Source organism: Dipodomys ordii, unplaced genomic scaffold, assembly GCF_000151885.1.
Source record: "Dipodomys ordii isolate 6190 unplaced genomic scaffold, Dord_2.0 Scaffold8, whole genome shotgun sequence".
Classification (NCBI taxonomy): Eukaryota; Metazoa; Chordata; class Mammalia; order Rodentia; family Heteromyidae; genus Dipodomys; species Dipodomys ordii.
Window position 1 is genome coordinate 20681373 of NW_012267224.1, and position 27538 is coordinate 20708910.

The following is a 27538-nucleotide window of genomic DNA, read 5'->3' on the forward strand; positions in this document are numbered from 1 at the left end:
ATACGCAATCTATTGTGCTCCAATTAACATTCTTATTTGGAAAGAACATTTTAAATGACAGTGCGTAAAATGTAAAACAAATTACCACGCAACTTTCATATTGGATCTTTAGGAGGCTGAACTGAAAAATTAAGATATAAAACTTAATGATCAGAATAAATGCTGATTGGTTCCTTTTATTCATTTCCCCACCTGGAAATGAAGAGGAATCACTGGTTCTATAAAAGGACCATATCATTAATGTGATGTAAATGTTTAACCTTACTTAGCAGAACACACATTCACCTGCCTTGATGAGGGAGTTTTCCAGTAAGTTGGAAACACCACCAATACTGTCTCAGAAACAACACTGACTAGAGGTGGACCATGAAAATATACTTATCCCTTTAAGTTTATTCTGTTCCTGAGAAACACTGTTTTCCTGCTAATAAATCCTACCAGATAACATCTTTCTGTGTGCAAGTATACCAATAGATTTTTATACGTATATATAAAATATTTAGAAAGTCCATACAATACTATATCATATTCCAACATTAAAGAAGTAACTGCCAGCTTTTCAATGCTAGAGAAATGAAGATTTTTTCCTACTCTAAGGAGTATTTTCTGAATTGTAAACATTATAAAAGTGACCATGATATTTGCTGGAGCCCCTAAAAGGAAACTGGTAATTGAAGAGTTTCTGTCTTTTTGTTCAAAAATGCATGTTAAAAGTCACTCTGGCCAGGAGCCAGTGGCTCACACCTATAATCCTAGCTACTCAGGAGGCTGAGATCTGAGGGTTATGGTTTAAAGCCAGCCTGGGCAGGAAAAGTCTTTGAGACTCTTATCTCCAATTAACTACTCTCACCCTACAAAAACAAAACAAAACAAAACACATAGCCAGAAATGGAGCTGTGGCTCAGAATGGTAGAGCTTTGATTTCAAAGCTCAGAGACAGTGCCCCGAAGAGTTCAAGCCCCAGGACTGGCACCAAAAAAAAAAAAAAGTCACTCTGACTGGTTGGTTTTCTGAGTCCTGGTAAACCACATATTATCTCTTTCCCCTCCCCCCAATTCAGGAAGGATAAAACTTGGAGCATTTTCCTCTCATTTCTATAAAGTCACTGTAATTACAGTGCTACATTTTCCAAGTGGTGACTCCCTTACCCTATTCCACATATCCCAACCCAAGAAGCAAAGAGATTATTAACTCAATGTTGATAATTCAGAAATATAGCTCCATGGAATACAATGGCATAAACAGTACATTTCAGATCACAATTAACCACAAATAGTTTCATGTGGAACAGTATCATAAAAAGGATTCATGTTTCAAGATGAAAATCTAACTTAAAATTTTTATGTTCTAGCCAGAAATTTCAGTTCTATTTTATTCGTACCATTCTGTTATTAAAATGCTGGAGGAGGGTGCCCCTGGTGTAATGGATGGGAGGCTTTTCTCTGGAGGAATGCACTGTATTCTTTCTAAATTTTGGGGTCTGACTTCACCTATCACCCTTGAGAAGCTCAGGATAAGCAAGACTCTGGAGATCTATTTAGTAAAAGGAAAGACTATGACTTTTAGGATTTTGAAGACAATTTGAGACTGCATGTCTGTAGTTTTGCTAGATGTTCTGATTCATGATTCTCTTAATCTGGAGCCTGATGGGAAGGATCTGAGAAGTGAAGTATTAAACTCTTTCTTCCCTTTTGGTTAGAAATATGCACATGTGTCACAACCTCATTTCTCAAAAATGTAGCATACTGGCAACTAGCTACAAATACAGAGAAGGAAAAGATACGTATTCTGTTTTTAAATTGAGAAGAAAGAAAATAATGTGCAATGATGAAACTCAGAGGACAATTTTAACAATCATCTCTCTTCTCAATTCTCTATACTTTTAAGTAAAGAGACCAATTTAAAGTCGATAATTCAAAAATTGGACTATGTGACGAAGAAGGCATACCCAGTCATATTCCATCCCAATCACATGTTATACAAGAGTCTTATCTAACCTATTTTGCTGGTAAGTCCACTTAAAGGCAAACAGGCTTTTGAATAGAAGGCAAAAAAGTCTGCTTCAATCTCTGAAGTGTATCTGAAAACTAGAATTCCTTATTTAACACTTTAAATGAAAGTATTATTTTAAAAATAGTGTAGAAAACTGGTTGTATTTTTTTTAAACAGCCCCTTCGCCATTTCTTGTTGGTAGCAAAATAGGCATTTTCGGGTGAGGTCATGGAAATGTTGAAAAGAATTAAACTGAATGTACCTTGTAAAACATACTAACAAGCCCTATTCTGATGAAAAATGTTCTTTGATTATAAAGTTACAAGACTTAGTAAAGTAGATATTTTTGAAAGGTGGGGCGGGAGGGGGGAGGCCCTACTTATTTGTCTCAATAAATAGAACATAACTAATTATGGGGATTTGCTGGAGCATCGAGCTGTGAATTAATTTCCAGTATGAAGTACATGGACTGTCACCATACACCGAGTGCACAACATATTAGTCGAGAACCCAAACACCTTACAATAGCTGAGCCTATGTACATTACAAAAGCCCATGCATTTATCTGATGTGTTATTCCACACACTGAAACAGAAGCTTTGGAAATCTCACATAAACATGGAAGCATAATTTTCTTAAGAGGGAAAACTTGTAGACAAAATGACATCACTTAATTTATCGCCGAAGCTGAATTTTTTAGAAAAATCTGAAAGATGATCCAAGTTTATCAGAAATGACCAAGACACAAATACAAGTTCAAAAAAAAAATCAGTGTTATAGCACTAACTCACATTGACACCTGCGTCCTCTAACAAGAACAAATAAACAAGACAAATAATAAAGAAGTACTCGTAAGGCTTGAAAGGTGCCACATCACAAATTTTAGTAGCAAATGCCTGGAAAGAATTCATTTTTTGCAAATCACTCTCACATTTGAAAAGTCAAGCATGCAGATCTCATAGCAGCACTGGCGTCAACTTTCTCTTAAATTTCTGGGCAAATGACTACTGATGAGAAATCCACTTACTGAACTTCTTTGGCAAACATATAGCAAGACAATTTTTGACACAAACATGTATTAATGCCTTGTTTAGAAATGTTCAGTAATGTGAGTCAGTTCCTTAAGAAAGCTGGTTTGTTTCAGCATGACCTGAAAGCGAAGTCTGGATATCAAGAGTCCATTTAACTTAATACCATTTTAGAATTTTTTTTTAAGGATGGTTGCCTTGTGGTATCACCAAGAAATTAAGTTACAGATCCAGAGCCATGGCTTGAGAGCACTGACCTGTCCTCAGCCGGAGAGAACACTGGGCAAAGTACCAAGGTCATTTTCAATTTCTGTTCACACACCTTAGCAAACACTTAAAAAAAATCTGAGAGAGATGGTGTTACAGTAGTTGCACAGTGCTCATGTCCATGGTGTACATGAATCTGAAGGTCCATCCATGAGATGAGCTCAGATCCACCTTTGCTCTCCGGGGACCAGAGTAGAACTGGTCAGCAGATTGTGGTGATGACCTCAGCTTGTGGGAGCTCTCCTTAGAGACGCAGTAGGGCCTGCTTCTCAGCCCTTAACCCATCACCACTCATCAGGCCTCTGTTTCGTGGTATCATAGGCTCTAATCACCTCAGACTGTGAAACAATTCCATTTTCATCTTGCGAGAAAGCATATCCGTCTGTAAGTTAAGGACGAAACACAAGTTATCATCAGGAATTGGCTAGAAATCACTGTTATTTGTATTCATTGTCTAACTTGGGGAACTGATGCATCCTTGTTACCTTCAAAAGCACGAAACACTGATTTGTTGTAAACATCTCAGCAGCAAAATGGAGAGTGGGAAGACATACTGGTTTGCATTCTATGAGGCTTGCTTCGCAACAGAGCTAAGCAGAGGTCTCAAAGCCTGTTTAATCCTCTGCTCTGTATCTCAAGCCTACTGTCCTAACTTTTGTTTCATTACTGCTGGAAGATGTCAGGGTATGTAGTCAAGTGCATGCCTATAGGTTTTTATAGGTCAGGTGGATGAGAGAGAGATGGAAAAAAATGGTGGATGGGTGAGTAGATGGATTGGTTAATTAATCCAATCCAAACATATTGTGCTCCATAAATATATACAAGCATTTGTCAATTAAAAAATCATCAAGGAAGAGGAAGAGGGCACAGATAACTGCTCATGGTAAAAAACTGGTCGGCTTCTTCTGGTGACATTCTCCTTAGTTTCTGGCATCAAAAAATAAACTCACTGATTTCCTATGTGATTGGAGGGGAGAGAGAAATAAAGAATGATCCCTAAGGGGATCCTTAGAAAGGGCCTCTTGAAGTATAATTAAACACGAATATACACATACATATATAAATAGAAATAAATTACATGTAGGAACAACATGAAACAAAAGATATATTACTAACACAAACAGATTTGCTACAGGGCTTTATATATTATATTCTCTTTTAGATCCTTGAAATGTTAAGAGGTCAAGATATCTAATAATTTCTTACAACTCTAAATATTCATAAATATTTTTGAAGGGAAAACTGTATATTTCCTGTGTTGTATGAAAGTTGAAAAGGTTCTTGCAAAGTTATCTGAGTAGAAAAGATAATAAGGCAGAGGCAGCTTTAAGAGCGAAGATTTATCTTGCTGGTTCTTTTTAAGATTTAAGGAAGCAAGGAATGTGGAAATATTATTGTCTTTCTCTAAAGGAAAAAAAGCAAGATTTTGAAATGCTCTAAAAAACGTGAGATGGTTGTGGGTCATGGATTTTCTAACCATGCATTTGTCGGTTAAATAATACAATGCAGATATTTACTACTTGTGTTTGGAGTTCATTTTAAAATAGCTAACTAGCCTTCAAGTCAAAGTACTGCTGTGATAAATGCCACAATCCAGTAGTGGCCGAGAAATTGTTTAAAATAAGCTCAAGTACTCACGGAGCAGGTTTTGTTGCAAGGATTCTGATCGGTACAAGTTCACATGGTTCTTCTTAAAGACATTCTTGAGCAACTGTGCCCTCTCCGTGAGGCTGTGGAAGAGGTGCAACAGCGTGAAACGAATGATCAACTCAGTGCTGCCCGCTTAAGTGCCCTCAGGAGCGCCAAGGAGAATGATACTTAAACAAAAGCCTGCATGAGCATTCTGCAGCCTCAGGACTCTTTGCACTCCACTTTCTCAGATGGCAAAAGGGATCTCAAGACTTTAGTCACACATTTTTAGGCCATTTTCCCCATGGCTAAGGAAGAGTTCTGTCCCAAATAATAATCCAGGATAAGATTTCCTCAATCCTTTCCCCATCCCATGATATCTATGTAGTTAAACGGAAATAGAACCTATACAAAACAATTAATTATTCACTACTTAATAATGAAAAATGACCAGATAGTATTATTAGCTCCTATGACCTAGGTTAACTCTGTGTGTGTGTGCGTGAGTGTGTGTACATGTATGTGTGTAAAATTATCTTGCCATTTTTCAGTTAAAAATACTATAGCTATTATTACATCTTTTACACACTTGACACATATTTTGGTACAACCTACTTATTAGTTACATGAAAGAAATCCTCAAAGTTCTAGAAAGAACACATTAAAAAATAAACTTCTGAGGGCACTGCATTGCTGCTGTAAGGTGGTTTAAAGTGTGCCTTCATTTCATTTTCAAATAAAGTGTTTTCTGAAAATAATCACAATAGGTAAAGTAACCAGGGAGAATATTGATTTTTTCCACATATGTTTTTAGGATGATCTTCATAGTGACAAATCCACATAATGAAATATGCAAGTTCTAAAAATTACATGGGGAGAGATCTTCACGTTGCCATCCTTGGCAGACAGAATGGTGCCCCTTCCTCTTACAGTGGGAATCAAAGATTGGTTGAATAGGCAAATTTGAGCAATTCTGAAACACGCTTATAAACTTCTTCAATCTTCCCAATCATATCATTTTTTGTCTGGCTGGCTTATTAAACTTTGCTTTGATTCCAAAGAATGTAATAAGGATAAGGAACAAAACAAGCCTTCTACATGCTTTGTAGCAAATGTTTATATAATTTTCTTTTAATAACCAAAACGGACTCAGTCAATTTTATTTTTCAACTACAAAAGCTTTAGTTAAGTTGCTGAAAGTGATGTTCACTCTGTATCTTGCCAATATTTCTGCAAAGATTATTTCTGAAATGGAATATTTATTATATACAAAAAGATCTCCCAAAAAGGAAGCCACCATGTAAATGAGTCACACATTTAGGCAAAAACCAAAGGAAAAATATTTAGAAATGCTGACATTTGCAGTAATCTTCCACATCTATTTCTTCTAAGTCTAGGAATGTTAACTAGTACTTATTAGATGTATTTTATTGTCACTGGGAATTAGCTGCACTGAAACAAGAATCTAATTAATCTAAAACTCCTGTGGTTGTGGAATTAGATGTAAAACTTGTTTTGGACATTGACTTAAACAGATATAAAGATGAAAAAGGGCCATTTTAACCAAGTCACTTTTCTCACCCTCCTATTTAAATGATCTAACATGACAGACGGGGGGACCCCAAGGAACACTAAAATGTGGAACCGCTTTGAGGAAGTCAGACAGTTTCATCAGCAGGTGGTCTGATTTTCTTAGCAGAGCAAAGAACAGGGTGCCTGGAAGTGTCTGGTGTTTAAAGTCTGAGTAAAGGCTGGAGAATGGCAATGCATCATTATGCCAGCGTCCTCTTCCCAAATACATTTTCCAGGTTTCAGGTTAGCCTTCCTAAATAAATACTCTATTATTCTAACACTCAAATGTGAGAAGGCAGAGGAGAAGTATATCTTTCATATTATGGCAACTGAAATGCATAAAAGGATGTATTTTTTTCCCCCCACAGCAGTTAGAAAGTCTCTTTCTGGGGAAAACAGTACATTCCTCAGGAAAGATATGGGCTTTGGAGTCTTTGGTTCAATTATGAGTTTGCTCCTTATTAGTTGGCCACTGTAGGAGGGAGACAATACGGAACTCTCAGGCTGACTGCGAGGGTTTAGCGACTTGACAGCGCAGTGATTGACAATTAGGAAGTACTCAACAAATGCTGGGCACTCCCACTCAGTGCCCCGGATCCCAGGGAATCTATTATAAAAAGCAACTAGCACAGATCACCACAAAAGGTACTTTGTGAGGATCATTTCTGATGCCTTGCTTTTCAGCTGTAGCTCAGTGCTGCCATGAGCTTAGCTTTTCCAACGTTCTCATTTCACCTCTTTACTAAGCCAAAAAAGACTAGGTTTGTTGTTGTTTTTGTCATTTTGTTTTTTCTTAGTGGCTTTGAGCTTCTTGCTTTAGAAGCAAGTCCTTGTGAGGAACATTCTCTTTCAGAATGAAGAAGTAACGGTGAGCTGTTTTGTACTTTCTATCCATGTCATACCTTGAGGAAATGATCTACCATTTAAAAGTTTATACAATTCTTTGTCATCCATGTTTATAGGGAGTGCTGTGACCATCAGTATATGGAATATACTGATAACATTTATCTTAGTGTTAAATATTCAGTATTTATTGGGCAGCTTTGGCAATATGAGGGAAAAAAAGGGAAAAGGCTAAGATACCTTCTCACTCCAACCACATCTATTCACAATTGTCTGCCAGTAGTTTTGCTCGTTCTCATATAGTCTTTCATTTACATACCATGTAATGCACATTCCGAGTTTGTTTAATGCAATTATACAGAAACTACCACTTAAGTATTGCTCTTTTATGTCCAAACTCACGGAAATGTTGCAACTTAGGTATTCTATAAGAGGTGAGTGGAAAGATATAATCTTGAAGTATAATATTTCATTTAGAAACATGAAGACAAAGTTAATACAAACCTATGTACAGTCACAGAATGTGCTGTGTGTATAGTCTTAAGGTAATTCAAGTGATCTTTGAAAGCAGTAAGCTTGAATTTATTTATATATTGGGCTGGCAAGCTACTTTGGATGACTCATTAAAATGGATCTCTTGAAAGTAAGTCAGAATTCATTTCTGGATGGTTCACTGCATAGCATGGGGGAGTTCTCCTTTGTTCTGTAGCAAGGGTGACAGGAGAATGAACAACGACATCAAGCTAACCTTCACACTGTAAGGGATAACATTTCACCATTTTGGGCCTTTTCCTTCCAAATGATGGGAAGGATTATCATCAAAATGATGATAGACGAAGGAACTCTTGATCTAGCACTGTGTTCAACATTTATCCAAGTAGACTGGATAGAAAAATCCAGAGAGAAAGTAAAGAAATATAATTTCTGCTAGCTCAGAGGCAATGTTCAAGTTGCTTTCCATGACTATAAAGAATACTGATAAAAAGAGAGAAGAGAGAGAGAGAGAAAGAGAGAGAGAGAGACTATACAACACTATCACCACTCACCATGTACAATTACCTAACTCCATATTCCCATATTCCTCTCTCCTTCTATGCTGATACTATCTGTCCATTAATAGTTATAGAAAAGACAGTGAGGATGGACCTGAAGAGCTATCCTTCTCACTAATGTTGATAGCGAGAAACAAAAATTATGAGTCTCTGTGTCATATTTGCCTGTATGTCTATAAGATACTCTATTATCACACACACTCCAGTGATAACTCCTAAACAGTGGTCCTGTCTCTAATGCACCCAGTGGGTCCAGCATCTCTAATTAGAAACCTTTGGTTTTGAATTCCTGATCTGTGTTTGTTTTATAAATGGTAAAATGTTATATGCAAATGGCAGCTGTAATACTTATGTGGGCTCTGGGATGCCCATATTAAAAAAAATTCTTATGTCTCCTAGAAAATGTATAGATCTTTGTATTAGAGAGAATAAATACTATTAAAGTTGTATGTGTGTATTTCTCTATGACAATGATTCAGGTTTTCCCAGTAAATGTTGGCCCCAAACATGTAGAACACAAAAGCTGGAATGCAGAATTGGGGGTGAGGGGGGAGGGCTTTAGGCCTTGTGAAATTTTCTGGTGACTAGTGCTGGAGTCTGTCCACATAATGGTTACACAGAAGTACAAAGCTTCATAACTGAGGAGTAATTTGTTTCCACTGTAAACAAGAAGCCAAGTTCACACAGCCCACCAGAAGTAAGGCTTGGGCTAGTCTTCCAATATTTTAACTTCATCATGGCTCAAAGGCTCTCTACTTAGGTTGATAAAATATACTTTCTCCCCTAAAATTTAATGGGATATATTCAATTTGGGTGTTATGGTATGAGATGTACTAATTCTACTAAAAATGACCAGTTACTGTAACAAAAATGTTTCGATTTTTAAAAATGGAAAAGAGGAGAAATTACTGCAATTGTTTACTTTTATATAAACTTCAACTTACTGTTTCTTTCACACATCTGTATTGTATACATAATTCAAGTTCACACTAGTGTTTAGGGATGATGATGTGCAGCTTACAGATTCCTTGAGAATAACATTGTTCTACAACACTGTAGGCAATTTCTGCTTTATGTATGGCCTACTTTGGTAAGCATAATTCCATTTTTGTGTATCAGATTTTGATTTTACTCCCCAGATGCCAATAATTGATTTTCTACTCACCACTCAATCATCCTTTCACCCCTCCAATTATTCCTGTTTATTCTCTTGATCACTCATTCATCCACTCAACAAATGTTTACCCAGTGGTGCTAAGTTCCTGGAGCTGAGCTATGCATTTGATGGGGACTCTAAGCCGTTTCTTTCAAGGAGCTCAACCCAAAAGGGGAAACAAATGCACACAGGGTAAGTAAATGTTGCATTATACAGCATCCAATAAATTCAATAGCACATGTTTTAAAAAGGACAGATGGCATGCTGGAAAATAATTAACTTTATGTGTGAAAAGTTGACAAAACTACATCTGAACTGGGTTTTAAAAGCTAGGAAGGAGACTGTAAGATGGATGTTAGCCTGCAGACAAGGGGTTAGCGTACGCTAAGAATGAAAGGCATCGTGTTTTAGCACTCAAAGATATGAGAGAGGACTAGACTATATAGAAATCTCAATATCTCTCCCTCCTGAAAATGTAGATAACACATGTTAACTTTTTTCTCTTACTCCCCAAGAATCCTAAAAAATAATTCAGACAGTAAAATCAACCTGATAATTCCTTAAGAGCCTTAGAATGGGATTAGTTTAATATGACGACTTAAACGTCATTGCTTTTATTATCTTTCTTATTTGCCAAATCCTTCCCCTCCGTTCTTCCAGCCGCCCCCCTGCAGGAAGATGCCATGTTTAAGCTGATTTGCAACTTTCTGGTCACCAATGGGAAGCAGCCACGCCATGAGGTCTGTGCAGGCCCCTGGGTTCCTGTGTGTGATAATCAGCTAGCTCATTCCTACATAGCGATTTTAAGCAAAAGAGCTGGGCAGCAGGAAGGAATGATAACTAATTTACTTTCTTGGGAGAAGTTGGTGGGCAGTTATGGTAGAATCTTTTTCTTTCCTCTTTAGACTCACAGATTTATTTAGGGAAGGGGGTCGTGCATATCATCCTCTCACTGAATCTTTGGAATCTGGTGGCCAGCATGTCAGTCCCCAGCCTGACTGAATTGTAAGTCATTGCTACACTCTATACACACCAAGCAGACTGAACATCATGGCAAGGGACTCAAAGTAAGTTTTAGTAGCATACTAATGAAGCTGAGAAATTTACCTGGAAGGGTAGGAATAGTAGTATCAGTAGCTTTTCCCAAATAGTTCCGACTACATGGCTTTACTCATAGGTTTGTAAGCTAGAACTCTCAACCCTTTTTCACAGTGGGGGTGGGGCAAACAGTAACAGAGGAACTGCTGGTGCCAGGCCACACAGAACAGGTGCTTCTGCAAGGTGGATCAGACTTATCTATGGACAGGGACACCAACGTGTCTCTCAGGTGATATAATAGCAAGGTTCTGGGGGGGGGCACTTGATGCTTGAAAAGTCAGCAGAGGCAAGATTCATGCTATAGAGCAAGATTCAAGTGTTTAGGTACAAAGTTAGCAGGGACTGAAGGCTGGGCTCCCTCACTGATTGGCTTTAGGAACTTAAGCCTCTCCAAACACAGTATCCTAATCTGAAAAAAAATAATAGGGATGATGCTCCTAAATTTCACTTATTGGTAATGAGACAGCCTAAGCAAACTGCAGGTGAAAGTGCCTGGCAGGTACTGAGTGCTCACCAATAGCCAGGTTTCTTTGGCTTAAGTGGGGAGTGAGAGGTAGAGGTCAAGGTCTCAGTGTTACCCCTCTTCCATTGGGTCACACAGTATCATGATGAAGATTTCATACACCAGAACAAAATATTTCTTATGGCTTAGACAACACCATAGCTCAGCTCAGAAGGATGAGAGGAAAACAAAAAGACACATTTCTAGGAGTATCTGTATAATTGTATTTTATTATAGATTGCTTTAAACTAATTTTCATTTTCAGTATTTCTTTCTGAATTGAGTTAATGCAATTGGACTTCTAACGTTCCTCTTTTAAGGGGAGGACAGTGGTGAGGAAGAGAACGTGGAAGGCATATCTTCTATATCCAAGTCAGGTTCTATACCATAATGAGCCATGAGTGCAATTACAGGGCAGTTTGTCCGATGCCAAACTATGAATTGGCTTGCATAGCTATTGACACAGTGTCAAATTAAAAGCTTTCTTTCCTTTGCATTTCAATGACACAATATTTGTAACTATCATTTATTTAACGATCACTGAATACTTGGTTCAGGCTTTCTGTAGTATTTTACCCATGTCTCACCACTACTTTAGGCTGACTTGATGATTCCCATTTTATTGATGAGGAAACTAAGGCCCTTGGGTAAGGCCACACCAAGCTTAGCAAGTAGACAGATTTGAATGAAATATGCAGCTTTCTGATGCCTGTATCTGTGAGCAACACCACCATAAATACAAGTTTTTCTTGCTTGCTTACACCCACTAGGAAAATGTAAAAGAATACACTCCATGCCTCGCTTACCTTTTCCCAAGTACGACTGCTCCAGGGTCTTCAGATTTTGCCTCAAGCTCCTGAACTTCATCTACTAATGTTTTAAAAGCAGTCCTCTTGATGCTGGGGGGTGGGAGGGAAAGAAAGAGTTTGCATGGAAATATTCCTATGAAGACTTTACAAAACATCTTTTCGTTTTAAAAAAATTATAGATGTCTGCTTTATTGACAAGTACCTATTATTGATAAGTACAAGAGTCCAAAGTAATTTTCAAATGGAATCGAAAAAAAGTATAATGGTTTTATGCATTATTCTAATTATACGAAAAATACTCTTAAGCAATTAGAATGATAGCATTTAATCTCGTAGTTATTCCAATAATCATGCAATTAACTTCAATGATGACTTCTCTGTGGAAAGAGATAGCATTTTGAAATTTACAGCTCTTGAGCAAAATCTGTGACTTTTTGTTCCTTCATTTCTGTATTTTATGTATGCTTACAATCAGGAAAAGCAAACAATTTCTTTTCAGAGTTATTAAAAATACATTTGGAAACAGAAGTTTTTTTTTCTTCCACCTTGTACAGAGTTACAGACTGGTTTGTAAAACATGCTCATTTTCTTAATCTTTCAAATTTACTTTTCTAGATTCAGAAGCATGCCCTTTTCAGTTATTTAAAATTGATAAATACTTCGGGTTCCTATTTTGCAAGCTTTGCATGCCTGATTTGTGTTACTAGGCAAACCTGAAAGTTAAAATGCCTTTCCATTTTTGTGTCCATAACCAAGGATTACACACTTACACTTTGTAGGCTACATCCAGGAGCAAGGACGCCACAGGGATGAAGAACAAGCCCATCCAGAAGACTCCGGAGCTGAACAACATGGCTGCCTGTGCAAACCACCAGGAATGACAGGTTAAAAACGGAGAAAAAACATTATTCTTCGTGGTTAGTTTTTAATAGGACTTCAGTAAAATAATTTTAAGGGCTAGCATTCTAAGAAGGAAGATACATAATAATCCTAAATTCAAACTTGTATAAGATTTGAAATTAAAAGTCAAATGTGTTAAAAGATATTTATTGGTTTTTTTTTGCCCTCAAGTAGCTAATATGACAAAATTTGTATCATGTACCAAATCTTTTCATGTATGGAATTTTATTGTCACGTTCAACACATGAAGTGGGAAACCTTGATCTTCTTATGTAACTTAGAATATCACTATCAATCTTTTTGAGGAAACAAAATATACTCTGGTTTAAATTATAGTAACATGGAATATAAAATAAATCCCAGTTAGAAACTGAGCTTACTAATTCTGGCAAATATAAATTAGTTTTTATTTTTGTAATACTGCAGGAAATTAAGAAATCATCTAGATAAATACTGATGATGATATAATCAAACTCAATGAATGAAAACAATTTGATTATTTTTTGCAATTGGGTAGTAACAACCTTAATTTTGGTTCAATAATTATAAAATGTCAAATCAAGAATCTTATATACAAACAAAAATAAGTGTATTTATGACAACTTTCATAATTCTTATAATTCCTCATAATTCTTATAATTAAGTCTCAAATTGCTATATCAGAACCTTTAGGGTTATGAAATCACAAATGTGATTTTAAAAGTTGTGTTAGCTGTCTATAATTATAATAAAATATTTGTAATAGATTAGATCATACAGAATTTGAAATGAAACAAAATAGTTAGATTTTTCTTGAGTCTATGTGTCTATAAAGAACAAATCTTCAGGGCTTAATTCCATAAATGCACTGTTATAATTTCATTAAAAAGTAGACAATACATGTACATATATTTTATAATAGATCACACAGAATTTTTAAAATGAGAATTGAAGGATGAACTCAGGAATTACAAATGATACAGCATTCTTCTAGACAGCTTCATAATTATGCACAGTCCTAAGAACCTAATCCTCACTAAACAGAAAATAACTAGTTTTAAATTATGTTTTCGATTACCTATTCATTTTGATTCACCAATGAGGACAGGAACTATTTAAAAATTTTCCCACTTGAACATGGGCTCACTGGTCTGCAAAGGCATTTAGTGAGATAGAACTTAATAGCCCTGAACATAGTTAAAATAAAAAAAAATTGCTAGTATAAAAAATTTCAACAAATAAAAATTTAACATAGGAGGTTCCAAGAAATAGCCCTCACATCTGTGACACCAACATGATGAAAAACTCACATAAAAGTCACTTTAATTAATAAGGCAAACATGATCTTGGTCATGCTTGCTGATGTCCTTAAGAGTGAAAACCAACAGTAACTATGAACCAAGAAATATCTGTTAAGCCCAGTGGGTTTTGTTTAGAGTGAAGGGCACTTTCTAGTAAGGTATAGCTGTGATAGAGCCACTTTTCATTTCCCTTCCAGGGGGGAAAAGGTATGATACGATTTTAAGTTTTGTAGCAGAAAATGCCTGTTTTCCTTGGCTTACTTTTAATATTTTAATGTTGGTGGAGGGGATAAGAGAAGAAAGATTTATTCTGGCCTTCACCACCTTGAGTTAAATGTAGGCTGGGGGAAAAGGCAAACGGAGAGACTGAAGGCTGCTAATTCTGACCATTGTGATGCTAACGATGATGGCGGGGGCAACTAGTACCCACCATTCAGTCCACTTGCCTTTGGCTTTACAAATGCACAACGTGAATTGAGGGGAAAGAAGTTTTTCGGCTTCATATCTGAAAGCCTGTCAGATTTTGTTTTTCTTTTGCAGAGTTAATCCAAACCTAAAAGATTTAAAGCCGACATTCGCATTTAAGACAGAGTCTCTTTGTGTTTTTTGGATGAAGAGGGGGAAAAAAATAAAATCCCACAGAGATATTTCCTTCCTTTCTGTAGAAGAAAGGTCCCCTGGCTCTACAGAAATATCTCCCCACTTGCAGGCCAGGTCAGCTGGGAAAAGACGGGTGTTCTGCAGACAATGGTGGTAACAGGAGCAGCCTGTGTGAGGAGGTGGGCAGAAGCTCCCTCCAAGAGGGGTTTGTGCGTTGTCCTGGACGTGGGAGATTGGTGGGCAGTGCCAAGTGCCGCCCCCCTCCTCCTCCAGGCTCTGTGAAATCAAATGGAATCTGCCACAAAAGTGGCTCCCAGGGTGGAGTTGGGAGGGGGTGCTTTGGAAGGGATCAGCCAAGGCAGCTGGGGGGGGGCCGCTGTAAAGTTGGGAAAGTGAAGGGCCTGAGTCCTTCTTGGGGGAACAAGAGACCTCTTGTCTTTACAGAGGACACTGGCTCCCAATCAGACCGAGAGGGCTTCAAAATAAACCAGCGCTAACTAAATATGCAATCTCAAAGACGTCCTGAAATTTCCATGTGAACTTGCAGAGAAAAAGGGTTTGCAAAAATATGAGTTTCTTGTGCGCACAACCAAGCCAAGGGGTATGATCAGAAAAGAAGGGCCTCACTTCGGGCCCACAGCGAGGTTACCCTTGGCCTTGAAGAGCATGTGTCACTTTCTGCATGCCCAAGGTCAGCCTTACAGAAAAAAAACAAAAAACAAAAAAGAAAAAAAGAGAATGGCCAACTGTCCCCAAACATTTAGCAACACATTTCTTGTCTATCTCGACTTGGACATTAGACATTAGAGTCTGCAGTCTCTTCCTTTCAGATAATGTGCAGATACCTTCTATAATGGGGAGCCCTTTGAAGAACCCTCAGTCTATACTAGGGAACGCAAATAGAGCAGGTCAGGTGATAAACAGCCCTGAAATGGTTCAGCCTATGTTCAACCCAGCTACCAAGATTCAGGAAAGAAACTTCTTAGTCTCAGATTCCTCAGCTATAAGTAACTTGTAAGAATAAATCATAATAATGGGCTATGGAAATTATTAACACTGATTATTAAGGAATTTCCCATTCTTCATTGTCATTTTAATTACCTCTTGTTCTACCGAGCCATCTGCCCCATGAACTTTACGGAAGGAATTAAAAAAAATCACATTATCAAACTAAGTTTGAATCAGTTTATAGATTTCTACGTGGTAGCTTTTTATCATAATCATATCACAATATAGGTGTATTTTATTGGATATGTTGAAGGGTGATGCTGAAATATATGTCAAAGGAGCTGATCAGTAATGAAGTACCACTTATCTCAACTTTTCCTAGCTTAGGGAATGGAGACAAATTATGTTTTCATATCAACTACTATATATATATATTAACCTGGGAAGGGAAATTATTCATAGGACAGTGCCACAAAATTTGGCTATTTATATACTTTTGTGGAGGGGTGTTCAGTAAAGAGAGAGTAGTATAAATTCCTAACAACTCTCCCTCCTCCCCTTCCCCCAAGAAGTAGGAAAGGGTATAGCTGAGCATCTACAGGGAATACTTGCCTAGCTTTCACAAGGCTCTGGGCTGATCCCTAACAGTACAATAAAAGCAACACAAACACACACACAACAATCAAGGAGGATTTAGTTTGTGGTATCTAGAAAATGCTTAATACAATAGCTTTTAAGCAAAGAAAACAAGGGAAGGGGTGACACTGTTCACAAAGTAATGCACTCATTACCTCACTTATGTAGCTGTACTCCCTCTGTACCTCACCTTTACAATAATTTTTTTTTAAAAAACAGCAAAAAAGGAGAAACAAAACAAAACCTCCCTAAAAACTACAAAAGATCTGATTCATAAAAATGTAGAGTTTCTACATATATGTCTAAGGAGAATGTAATTTAAAAAGTCAGTGATAAACAAGAAAGTTGGAGAATGAACCTTACAAAAACATGCAATTCTATATTAATATTTGGTCATAGAAGTAGTTCATTTGTCTTGCTAAGAATGTATGAGATCCTGAGAGATAGGCAGGGGACCCAAAGGAATGTTCAGGAAGCAGCTACAAGTAACCAGTAACATTATGACTCTCTGTAGTCATAAACTCTCTACCAAATTAGCTCAGATTAAAAAAAAAATCACCATTACCATGTGTGAGTGTGTGAGTGTGTGTCTAACGGATACTTTTCACAATTTATGTTTCCACCAGGAATGTATTAGCCTTTGGGAAAGTCTCAAAGACACACACATTCATTCCTGTTAATTAGACAATCCTATTTCTGAACTATGTGTTAAAATTTAGGCCACACTTTTGCTTCTAGGCTAGTTTCTCATGAAACTGTTCCATGACCACTTGTTTTGAAAATACTCTGCCCACTTCAAGGCTCCTGGCCTGAGGTTTAGTAAAGAGCAGGCAAGCCATGGTGGCTGCCTCTTGAACACTCTCTCTCTCTCTTTCACACACACACACACACACACACACACGATATATATATATATATATATCACATATATTTGTATACATATTTGTATTAATTCAAGGCTTCTCAGACACACTGCTTGATTATGGAACACTCTCCCATCGGTACTGCTTCCGGGATTAGCTTTGGGAAATGTAAAACCTTAACCAGTACACTGTATGGCTGGTTGAGTGAATGCATTGTCCGTACAAGAGAATATTATCCAAGCTGTTCAAGATGCTGCCCATGGGTTACTTGGAAGGGTCTGGCCCAAACTCTGGTGTTCTGGCAGGAGTCTGTTACAGTATATATAACTCCTGTCTCCAAAAAAGGTGGATGTTTTCCAGACTGATCTTACTACACAATGGGAGCTACCACTGTGTTGGCATTTGTCATCCATTTTATTTAATTTTTTAAAAAATTATTTTCTTTTTGAATTAGCATCCAGTAATAATACAAGAAGGTCTCATTATGATGAACCTTTGTGTATGTACAGTGTGCAATATATTCCTGCTCCTGCTCTTCCTTCTCTTGCCTTTCTTCAGTGTTTGGTGCACTTTGTTATAATGCATATTAATGCATTGTACTTTGATCCTCTTCACCCCTTACTATTCCTTCCTCTCCCCCTTCCTTTCTGCTCACCTCTGTTGGACAGTCCCCTTTCTATATTCATCTCCCATTCTTATTATATATTGCCTATTCTACTGCTCCATCTGTCCATATATTGCCTATTCTACTGCTCCGTCTGTCTCCCTGTAATCTAGTAGCCTATAATCTAAAATTTCTGTAAGAGGAAGACATAAATCTCAATTAATTTTCACAACCCAGTGCTCAACTACCAAGCACATGTTCAATACACAGTTGCTGGATAAACAAGTAATGATGTGCTGAGTACCGGTGGCTCTCACCTACATCTTAGCTATTCAGGAAGCTAAGATCTGAGGATGGCATCTCAGGCAGGAAAGTCTGTGAGACTCTTATCTGTGATTAACTACCAAATGGCCAGAAGTAGAGCTGTGGCTTAAGGTGGTAGAGCACTAGCCTCGAGCAAAAGAAGCTCAGGGACAGCACACAGGTCTTGAATTCAAGCCCCAGGACCAACATGCACATGTGCACGTGTGCAAACAGACATACACACAAACACACATACAAACAGACACATACACACAGAGTAATGACACTTGTGTGACCTGGTCTTTGCTTGCTAGAGTTCTAGCTCCAAGTAGTCTTTAAACAACACCAACACCACACTCTCTCCCACTCAGTCCCCATCTGGAGCAGCTTCTCTGATTCAGGCAGGTAACGATGGTACTTAGTAACTTTTCCAAGCCACAGCTTCAGGTCAAGTGCACTCTCCTCCATGAGCCTCATGCACCTGGTCACAATGATGAGCCTCTTACACTCTCATTCTTGGTGGGTTTACTTCTCAGAATGTGCCCTTTTAAAAACTCTGATTCACTGACACCCAGTATAGACCCTGGCACACAGGCACTCAATAAATCTCAGTGGAGTTGAGCTGAACTGGGCTCTTATATAGGATGAATTATTACTTTCTCCATAAAAATAGACAGAGCATAACATTCAGAAAATAACTAGAGAGAAGGGCATTTTGGATAAACCCTGGTATGTTTGCAATTATTTCCAGCAGCTCTTGATTACTCAGAGAAAAAGAAACCCCTCGGTGGCTGGGGGTTACTCCATCCACACAAACAAAGATCTTAGGAAATATGCAAATTAGATAGCAGCACACAGCATTTTGGTGCTGCTTTCCTGTGGATACTTCCGAGTGTGGCTAGGGGCAGGAGAGACGTGATGGCCAGCCCGTGAGACTTACAACCAATCTGCAAGCTAGCCCTGTGATTCAAGAAACTTAGCATCTCTATGACTCTATGACTTAGCGTCTCTATGACCAAATGAGCAATGGGAAAGTAAGCCACTAAGGAATATGCTCGGAGGAAACACAGCAAATGCTTGCCAGCTGGGATCGATCACTAGTTAACCCCCAACCCTTATGTAAAATTTGACTGTATAATCATACAAACAGAACAACAAACACAAAAACACACTCTTGCTAAAATGACACTGAGCACGTGCTAGGGAATGTGTGGCTCTGATGGGTTATTTTCTAGGAATACAGTTCCCTGAAAAGTAAAAATAATCAAGAACAGGATTTGTTGTTTTATTTTAATTTCCTTTATTGTGCTATTTAAAAACTTAAAAGTGCCATTAAAAAATGAGGACAGAGTTACTGACAAAAATATTTTTTGTTATGAGGAGTAGGATTTTGAATGTTAGGTTATGACTGGGTAAGCTATGAAAGAAAATGAGCAAGTCCGGGCATCGATGACTCAAACCTGTAACCCTAGCAAGTCAGGAGGTTGAGATCTGAGGATCACTGGTTCATAGCCAAGCAAGGTAGGGAAGTCCACGACTCTTACCTCCAGTTAAGAAGAAAAACAAAAACAACAATCCAAACAGAAATATAAAAAAGTCCCCTCAAGTGGAGTTATGGCTCAAGTGGTAGAGTGCTAGCCTTTTGTGGAAAAAAGCTCTGGGATAGGATAATGCCCAGGCCCCCAGTTCAAGCTCCATTATGGGCACAAAACAAACAAAAAAGGTGCATGATAACAATGTCTGATATTTTTACATGATACATCATTTTCCTGTGATTTTGTACTTTTATCTTTTTATTTTAAAAAAATTCCATAAAGCACTAATTGCTTGATTACTAGTAATTCAATTTCAAAAGCACCTAGAGAATGACATAGAATAAGTGGACACACAGCTCCTGGGGAAAAGGCCTGACTTGTATGGCCAAGACTTCTAGTTATTCCTCAATCCATCCCTTCCCTCATCTTTTATACACACACCACTTCTGTCCTTGTCCATTAGCTGAAAGACACCATTCCTCTGGCTCACTTTCCACAAGTTGTGGTCATGTAATTAACTTCTGGCCAATGAGATTGAGTGGAAAACCACTGGTGATCTAGAGATAGACCTTTAGGAGAGAAGGCTAACCCTTTGTACCTCTCTAGTTGGCTAGAATGTTGGCAAAATGGCCAGTGCTCAAGCAGTCGCTTTAGACTATGATAAAGTACAAGAAAGCTGGCAGTACAGTACAAAACATGAAACCTGGTATCTGGAGGTTGTGCAAAAGTCACATCAGTCCTGGAATGCCTGCCTGCTTTTCCCTGGACTAATACATGAGAGGAAGATGTTTCTATCTTATTTAATCTGGTTAAGAACTAAAAACATATACTAATCCGGGGCTGGGGGTTTAGCCCAGTGGAAGGGCGCCCGCCTGGCGCGCCCAAGACCCTGGGTTCAGTTCTGAGCCCTGGAAAAAAAAAGAAAAAGAAAGAGAAAAAAAAAACAAAAAAACCCATATACTAATCCATAAATGTGCCAGGAAGCTTTGGTTATATAGTAGACCATTCACCAATAGATAATCCCTTTACTTTACCCTACTGAGTATTCCTTCCTGTCTCAGTTGAAAGGTTTTAAGTGTTGCATCAAGGCTAATAGATGATGGGCTCTTTTTGTGTGCGAGTGAGACACAGTACTGAGACAAGAGCTGTGAGCCTCATATTTTCACTGGCTTAGGGTTGGCACGCTACCACTTAATCCACCCTCCAGTGCCTGTGACTTCTTGATCAGAAAACACTCTTCTTCACATGATACTATCTCCCCAAAGACCTTTTCCTAGGGCCCTGCATCCTGACCCCTTGTATATCACCCTGCTTTTTTCCCTATCACTTACTACTTGGTAAAAATGATCTTGCTGTGGTTCCCTCCCTGGGAACTGCAGTGGGGTGCTGTTGAATGAACCTGGGACCTTCTGAGTAGGGAATGGTATCCGCTAAGCCCTCCACTCATGAACAGTGTGAGGATGAATTGAGCCTCAGCAGTGGCTTGAATTCTGCTGTGCTGGAGGCATGTGTAGGATGGCCTTGTCTTGTTCTTCTACCTTGCTCATGCTCATGGTATCTGTTTTCTGTAGTAGGAAAAGATGCTCAGGCTATACAAATCAATGCCAGTCTTTTCTTTGTGGGTGCTGGGATTTGAACTTGGGTTCATGTGCTGTCAGGCAAGTACTCTACTACTTGATCTACACCTCTCGACTTCGGTGTTTTAGTTATTCTGCAGATAGGATCATATGTATTTTGCCTGGATTGGCTTCAGAGTGTAATCCTTTATCTATGCCTTCCACGTTAGCTGGCATCACCAGTTGCTGGAAGCTATGCTCTCACGCTTGGCTTGTCTGTTCTGATGGGGTCATGTTCACTTTGTGTCCTGGGTCGGCTTCCAGCTACGCTCTGCTCAATCTGCTTCCTGAGTAGCTGGGATTCCAGGTGTGTGTCCTCAAAGCCAGCGTAAGGCTGGTTCTTACAATAATCCTACGGAGAGTGGTAACTTTCAAGTGTGTACAAATGTCCTGCATCACAATTAACCTTTCTCATACCCAGGTCCCTCTTTTCTTCTTGGCATTTCTAGACACACTTCTCTTAACAACAGAAGCAGCCAGCTGTCTTAGAAACGATCTCACTGTCAGAGGCACAAGGACTGGCCAATAGCCTGGGTTACTGGATGGTGCTGGCTCCATAGCGAACGTCAGACAGAATTTAGGAGAGCTGTTCTCCAGACTTCTTAACGCAGTAATCTTAGGTAAAACTCAGCCTTATCAGACCACCACCCTGCCCCATCAGCAAGTGCTGATCTTATGACCAATAAATTATTAGACATTATCTAGGTAATCCAAAGCTGATAGGTGAGTCTTTAACTGGGAAATTCCTCCTAGGAAAGGTGATTTATTATGTTGGATAAAACAGGGAGCAGCATAATTTAGGAAAATCTTTTCACCACTACAGTTTATGAATACCTTTCCTACTGGGGTGACACGAAAGGGTCCCACAAAGATTTTTATTGTTTTTCAGACGGACTTTACAGACCTCTATCAAGAGATCTGCAATTCTGTAAAACACATGCTCGTTCCTTAACTTCAATTTCCTTCAGTAGTTTTATAGATCCCTTAGGCCAGGGGAGCAAGAACAGATGGTGCTCGCGAGGACTTTACAGTGTGTGTCCGCCCTGCTGTAATAAATTTCCATGTTTTTTTTTTTTTTTTTTGCTGATACGGAGCTTCTGGTATTAATCCTGATAGGAAATGATCCTTGATGTAGCTTGTTTGCTTACTTTTTAATCTGGTTTACTAATCATATTGGCTAACAGATTTTTTTTTTCTGGAAACTTAAAAAAAAAAGTACCTCGTACTATCATTTAGACAAGCCAGAAAAAGCAGGCCAGTGTGTGTTTATATAACATAGCACTTTCCCCCAGGGCCTACTGTGCCCCATAAATTGTTGTGAGTGGGGTGAAAAAATACAAGTCAGGTCCAAAAAAAAAAAAAGTTCTCCTAAATCACAACCATATTTGTGAGAGGTGAGGAGGACAAACATATGCCAGGTTGCAGCTGAGCTGGGCACCCTGTTTTTCCTTTATTTTTCTTCCCTAACTCTTATCTCCTTCTCCTCCTCCTCCATTACACAACTCTATCATGGTTCTCCCTTCACTTCCATGCCATTTATAATTCCTTTGTAATTTGTAGTCCTGAGTTCCTGGTTCATCATTATTATTTGGATTAGTCAGGGCAGAGGTAAGGAATCACTGTAATGGAAATGCAGTGCAGATTCTGTGAAGGAATGTGTTCTCCCAATGGGAAAATGCTGGCGCCAACACCCAGGCTCGGGCCTGGGCCAGAGTAGCTTATAGTCCATGCTGCACACGCACTGAGGTATTGGGGGTTGGAGTGGAAACTCGCTCTTTTGGGCAGCTGTAGGTATAGAGAATGAGCTGAAGTAACAAGGCAAGAAGCTACAGGAGAGAAGGAAAGGAAGTTCCATCAGTGATAAAGGCAGCTAAGGGCAGCTGAAGATGGAAATACTTCTGTGCAGTTAACAGACTGGTTGCTTCACAGACTGGATGGAGGAAGTTTGACCTAGGGCGGCTACCAACTCAGCATTAAAGTTCTCAGGTTGATAAGTTTGGGAGAAAAACCATCATGGAGGGGAAAGAGAAGGTGAGAGAATAAATGTAAAGGAACAGACACCAGTGTGCATGGTAAGAGGGGCTTATAGCTGTGTGACCGTGAGAAAGTTATTCAGTGCTGCCGTGAGGATTCAATGACAGAATACATGACAAGTTCTGTAGCAGGCTCTTGGTGCTTGAAGCCCCATTGTAACTCAGTGTTCACCATGCATTCTCCAATGATGTGGGGTGACTGGTTTTTCTACTTCATCATTTTTTTTCCCTTTTTGGTGACAGCCCTGGGGTTGAACTCAGAGCTTGGGTGCTGTCCCTGAGCTTTTTGTGCTCAAGTCTAGCACTCTACCATATAAGTCACAGCTCCATGTCAAGCTTTTTGGTAGTTTACTGGAAATAAGAGTCTCACAGATTTTCCTGCCCCGACTGACTTTGAACTTTGATCTTCACACCTCAGCCTCCTGAGTAGCTAGGATTATGAGTGTCAGTGACCAATGGAGTGCTGAAATCTGGGCACTTTAAAAGAGATGGGAGCACTTTTATATTTGTGTATCTTATGGAAACTGTTCAAGGTCCTGGGAAGCTGAGGAGAGGCAGATGAAATGAATGTAGAAAGATGAAAATCAAGAGTGCCCATCAGGGTCAGGAGCAGCATAGAGCCCCAGACTGAAGGAGAGGGAACTAATCATATTTGAAGAGAAGGTCCTGGGTTGAACTCTCTGGGTGGTTAGCTCTATGGATTTAATTCAAACGAGGTATATTTGTTATCAAATATGGTGCCTGGAAAACACAGTGGATGCCTAATAAGTGTTGGTTCTCTTCCCTCCCCTCTGCATAGGCCAGGATTTTCTTTTAGCCTGTTGTTGAGGAATGGCTCTATCTTCAGATAGGAGCTGCAGAGATGAACCAAGAAAACAAGTTGGAAATGTTGATTAAAAAATATTGTGATGTGGCTCAGTGGTAGAGTGCTTGCCTTGCATGCATGAGGCCCTACGTTCGATTCCTCAGTACCATATAAGCAGAAAAAGCTGTAACTCAAGTGGTAGAGCGCTAGCCTTGAGCTGAAGAACTGAGGGACAGCACCCAGGCCCAGAGTTCTGGTCCCATGACTGACAAAAAAAAAAAAAGTTGTGATGTATCTATGAATTTGCATTGAGCTGAATTTGGAGAGATGCTGTGACCTCACACCTGCCATTGCCTGGCTTGTATAATTTGCACCTTGAGATCCTATTAACCAGAGCAAGAATTTGCATTGTTTTCACACTTAAGAGGCTCCAAGGAGAAACCACAAGAGGGGAAACCCTGAGAAGTAGAAGACAAGTTTAGTGGGATGGAAAGGAGAAAGTTTGGCCTCAGTGTGCCTTAGGGGCCCAGAGGGAGGGTGAGTTGAAGGAGACAGAATCTGCTCCTCTGTAACCTCCACCTTGCTGCTAGTCTGCCCACAACAAAGCAAGCAAGCAACATTTTGACTTAGCAGTCAGTGCTTACCGCAGGACACTCAGAGCCCAAGCCTGCCAGGTCAGGTCTCAGCAAATGAGCACACAAATGAAGAGGCAACTTCAACATACCATTGAGACACCAAAAGAAGACCACAGTGCTGCCCGCGGGATGGAAAAGGTAGAGATATTAAGAGCCAGGCCTGAGCCCACACAGGTACAGCCAGCTGATGTGTGACAAGGGTGCGAAGGGGAAAAGACAGCGTCTTCAACAAACGATGCTGGGAAAATGAGATATCTACATGCAGAAGACTGTAAGTAGATCCAGCTCAAACTCTGTATTAAAATCAATCCAACGAGGATCCAAAGTCCTTCATGTCAGACACAAAACTTTGAAATAACTACAGGAAAACTTAGGGGAAAAACACTGGAACTTATATGCATAGGTAGTAATTTCCTAAATATATGGACATATACATTCTCAGATATATACAATGTATAATATTATTTAGTCAAAAAGAAGAATGAAATTACTCCATTTCAGGGAAATGGATGGGAATGGAGAACATTATGTTAAGCAAAGTCATATAGAGTCAGAAGGAGAGAGGCAGACATTTTGTCATATGTAGAATATACACCTAAAAGACATACATCTACACAAACTTACATCTACACACACAAAAGGTGATTAGAGGGGCTGGGAAGGTGGCTTAGTGGTAGAGTGCTTGCCTCACATGCAGGAGGCCCTGGGTTCAATTCCTCAGCACCACATAAGCAGAAAGAGCCAGAAGTGGCACTGTGGCTCAAGTGGTAGAGAGCTTGCGTTGAGCTGAAGAGTTAAGGGAAAGCTTCCAGGGCCAGAGTTCAGGCCCCATGACTGACAAAAAGAAAACAAAAAGGTGACTAGAATTGTAGGACTGTTTAAGGAGACAAAGAAGAGAGAAGAGAGAGGAAAAGAGAAGGATGGAGGGTAAACAGTATCTGAGTATGTTCCATGAATATGGCATAAGGAAACTCTATAGAAGATATTGAATAAAAGGGGAGATGGGAAAAGAGAGAGCAACCGAGGGGGTTAATCTGCCTAATGTACAGTATATGCATTTGTGAAATACCATGGCCAACACTTTTACATAATTAATGTATACTAATGTAAAAAGAACAGGAAAGAAAGACACATGTAGAAGAGTCAGCACTCTGAGTCAAAGAGATGACAGATTTCCTCTGCAAATCTCCCTGTGAACTGGGAGTGTGTCTCTGAATACTTTACTTCTAGATCAAATCTTCTGACTAACTAGCATCAGAAAAACAGCTCAGTCTCTTTTCTGGCATCAAACTGTGGAGGAAAAATCCTCTCTGCCACTTCCTGTTAGTGGGAGATCAGGTCTGACTTTTGTACAAGAATATATGGCTATGAAAGCTAGCTGAATGAAAGGGCTTTATTTAAAATGGTCAGCTTAGCTGGGCACAGTAGCAAACTCTTGTGATCCTATTAATTGGGAGGAACAGGTAGGAGGATCGGGAGTAGCCTGCGCTACACAGTGAGACTTTGTCTCAAATAAAATAAAACACCCAAAATCAAAAGCAATCCAACAATGCTGGGTGTGCAATGGTTCACACCTGTAACCTAAAACTTAAGAGCTGAGTTCTGAAAATCAAGGTTCAAAGCCAGTCTGGGAAGACAAATCTATGAAAATCTTATCTTTAATCAAGTAGCAAAAAGCCAGAGGTGGAGATGTGGCTTAAGTGGTAGAATGCCAGTTATAAACAAAAAAGCTGAATGAGCCGAGTTCCCCCTAGCTCATGCCTGTAATCCTAGCTACTCAGGAAGCTGAGATCTGAGGATAGTAGTTCGAAGCCAGCCCTGGCAGGAAAGTCTGTGAGACTCTGATTTCTAATAAACTACTCACAAAAAGCTGCAAGTGGTGCTGTGGGCTCAAGTGGTAGAGTGCTAGCCTTGAGCAGAAAGAGGCTCAGGGACAGCAGTGAGGCCCTGAGTTCAGGCTCCAGGACTGGTACACACACATACAAAAAAGCAGAATAAGAACATGAGGCCCTGGGGTTCAAGCTTCAGTACTGTTACAGCCAGACAAAGACCTCACGCAAGAATACCTAAATCAATAAAACAACAGCCAATTATACACACACACACACACACACACACACACACACACACACACACACATACATGTGTATATCTCTATATATACACATACATACATATTGTATATCTATATACACATGATGAAGTGCACATATACATATATATACATATGGAAAATGAATTATGCAATATTTTATTATGTGTATATTTGACTATACCTCTTGGTTGACATACAGAATTAGAGCAAACCCCAAAATACTCAATTTCATCCTACAACTGTTTGCATCATTATAACTAAAAACTCTATGTCTATAATGAAGACATTCAAATTGAATGCAGTTACATAGGTTCAAGAAACAATGAATAAAATCTGATTTATTCCTTAGAATTTGAGTGACATTAGTATGACGTTGTCATGTTCCTTTAAACACACACACATACACACCAGTGTAAAATGCTTTACAAGCACTAAAATACTACATTAATTTAAAAGTACTATTTTTTTCCATTTTGAATTCCTTAAAGTAGCATTACACTTTGGACAAGCTAGTAGAGCCTGCAGCTGAATTAATTCATTCTTTATATTTTAGATGAAGTACCTACTATTTAAACACTTTATTCGAAGTGTTTAAATTCCAAGTGTTTTAATACATATATTAAAACAATATTATTAGTACTAGTATTAAAACAATCAGAAACGGATCCCTGTTAGCACTCCCCACCGTCCATGGAGTGAACAAAAATGTGGCAGAGTACTGACATTCATTTCACTGT

General features: G+C 39.0%; 1 protein-coding gene across 3 annotated transcripts in view; it reads right to left on the reverse strand.

Annotated features, from left to right (window-relative positions):
* Positions 1-948: 948 nt before the first annotated feature.
* Atp8a1 (ATPase, aminophospholipid transporter (APLT), class I, type 8A, member 1) overlaps positions 949-27538 on the reverse strand; it is a 215387-nt gene continuing 188797 nt past the window's right edge. For all 3 annotated transcript variants that reach the window (XM_013009074.1, XM_013009073.1, XM_013009075.1), the window contains 4 exons: positions 12719-12807; positions 11946-12038; positions 4926-5017; positions 949-3669 (listed from right to left, as the gene is read on the reverse strand). In XM_013009074.1, coding sequence (XP_012864528.1) covers positions 3572-3669; positions 4926-5017; positions 11946-12038; positions 12719-12807 — 372 coding nt within the window. In that variant the 3' untranslated portion in view covers positions 949-3571. The remainder of the gene's footprint in view (positions 3670-4925; positions 5018-11945; positions 12039-12718; positions 12808-27538) is intronic.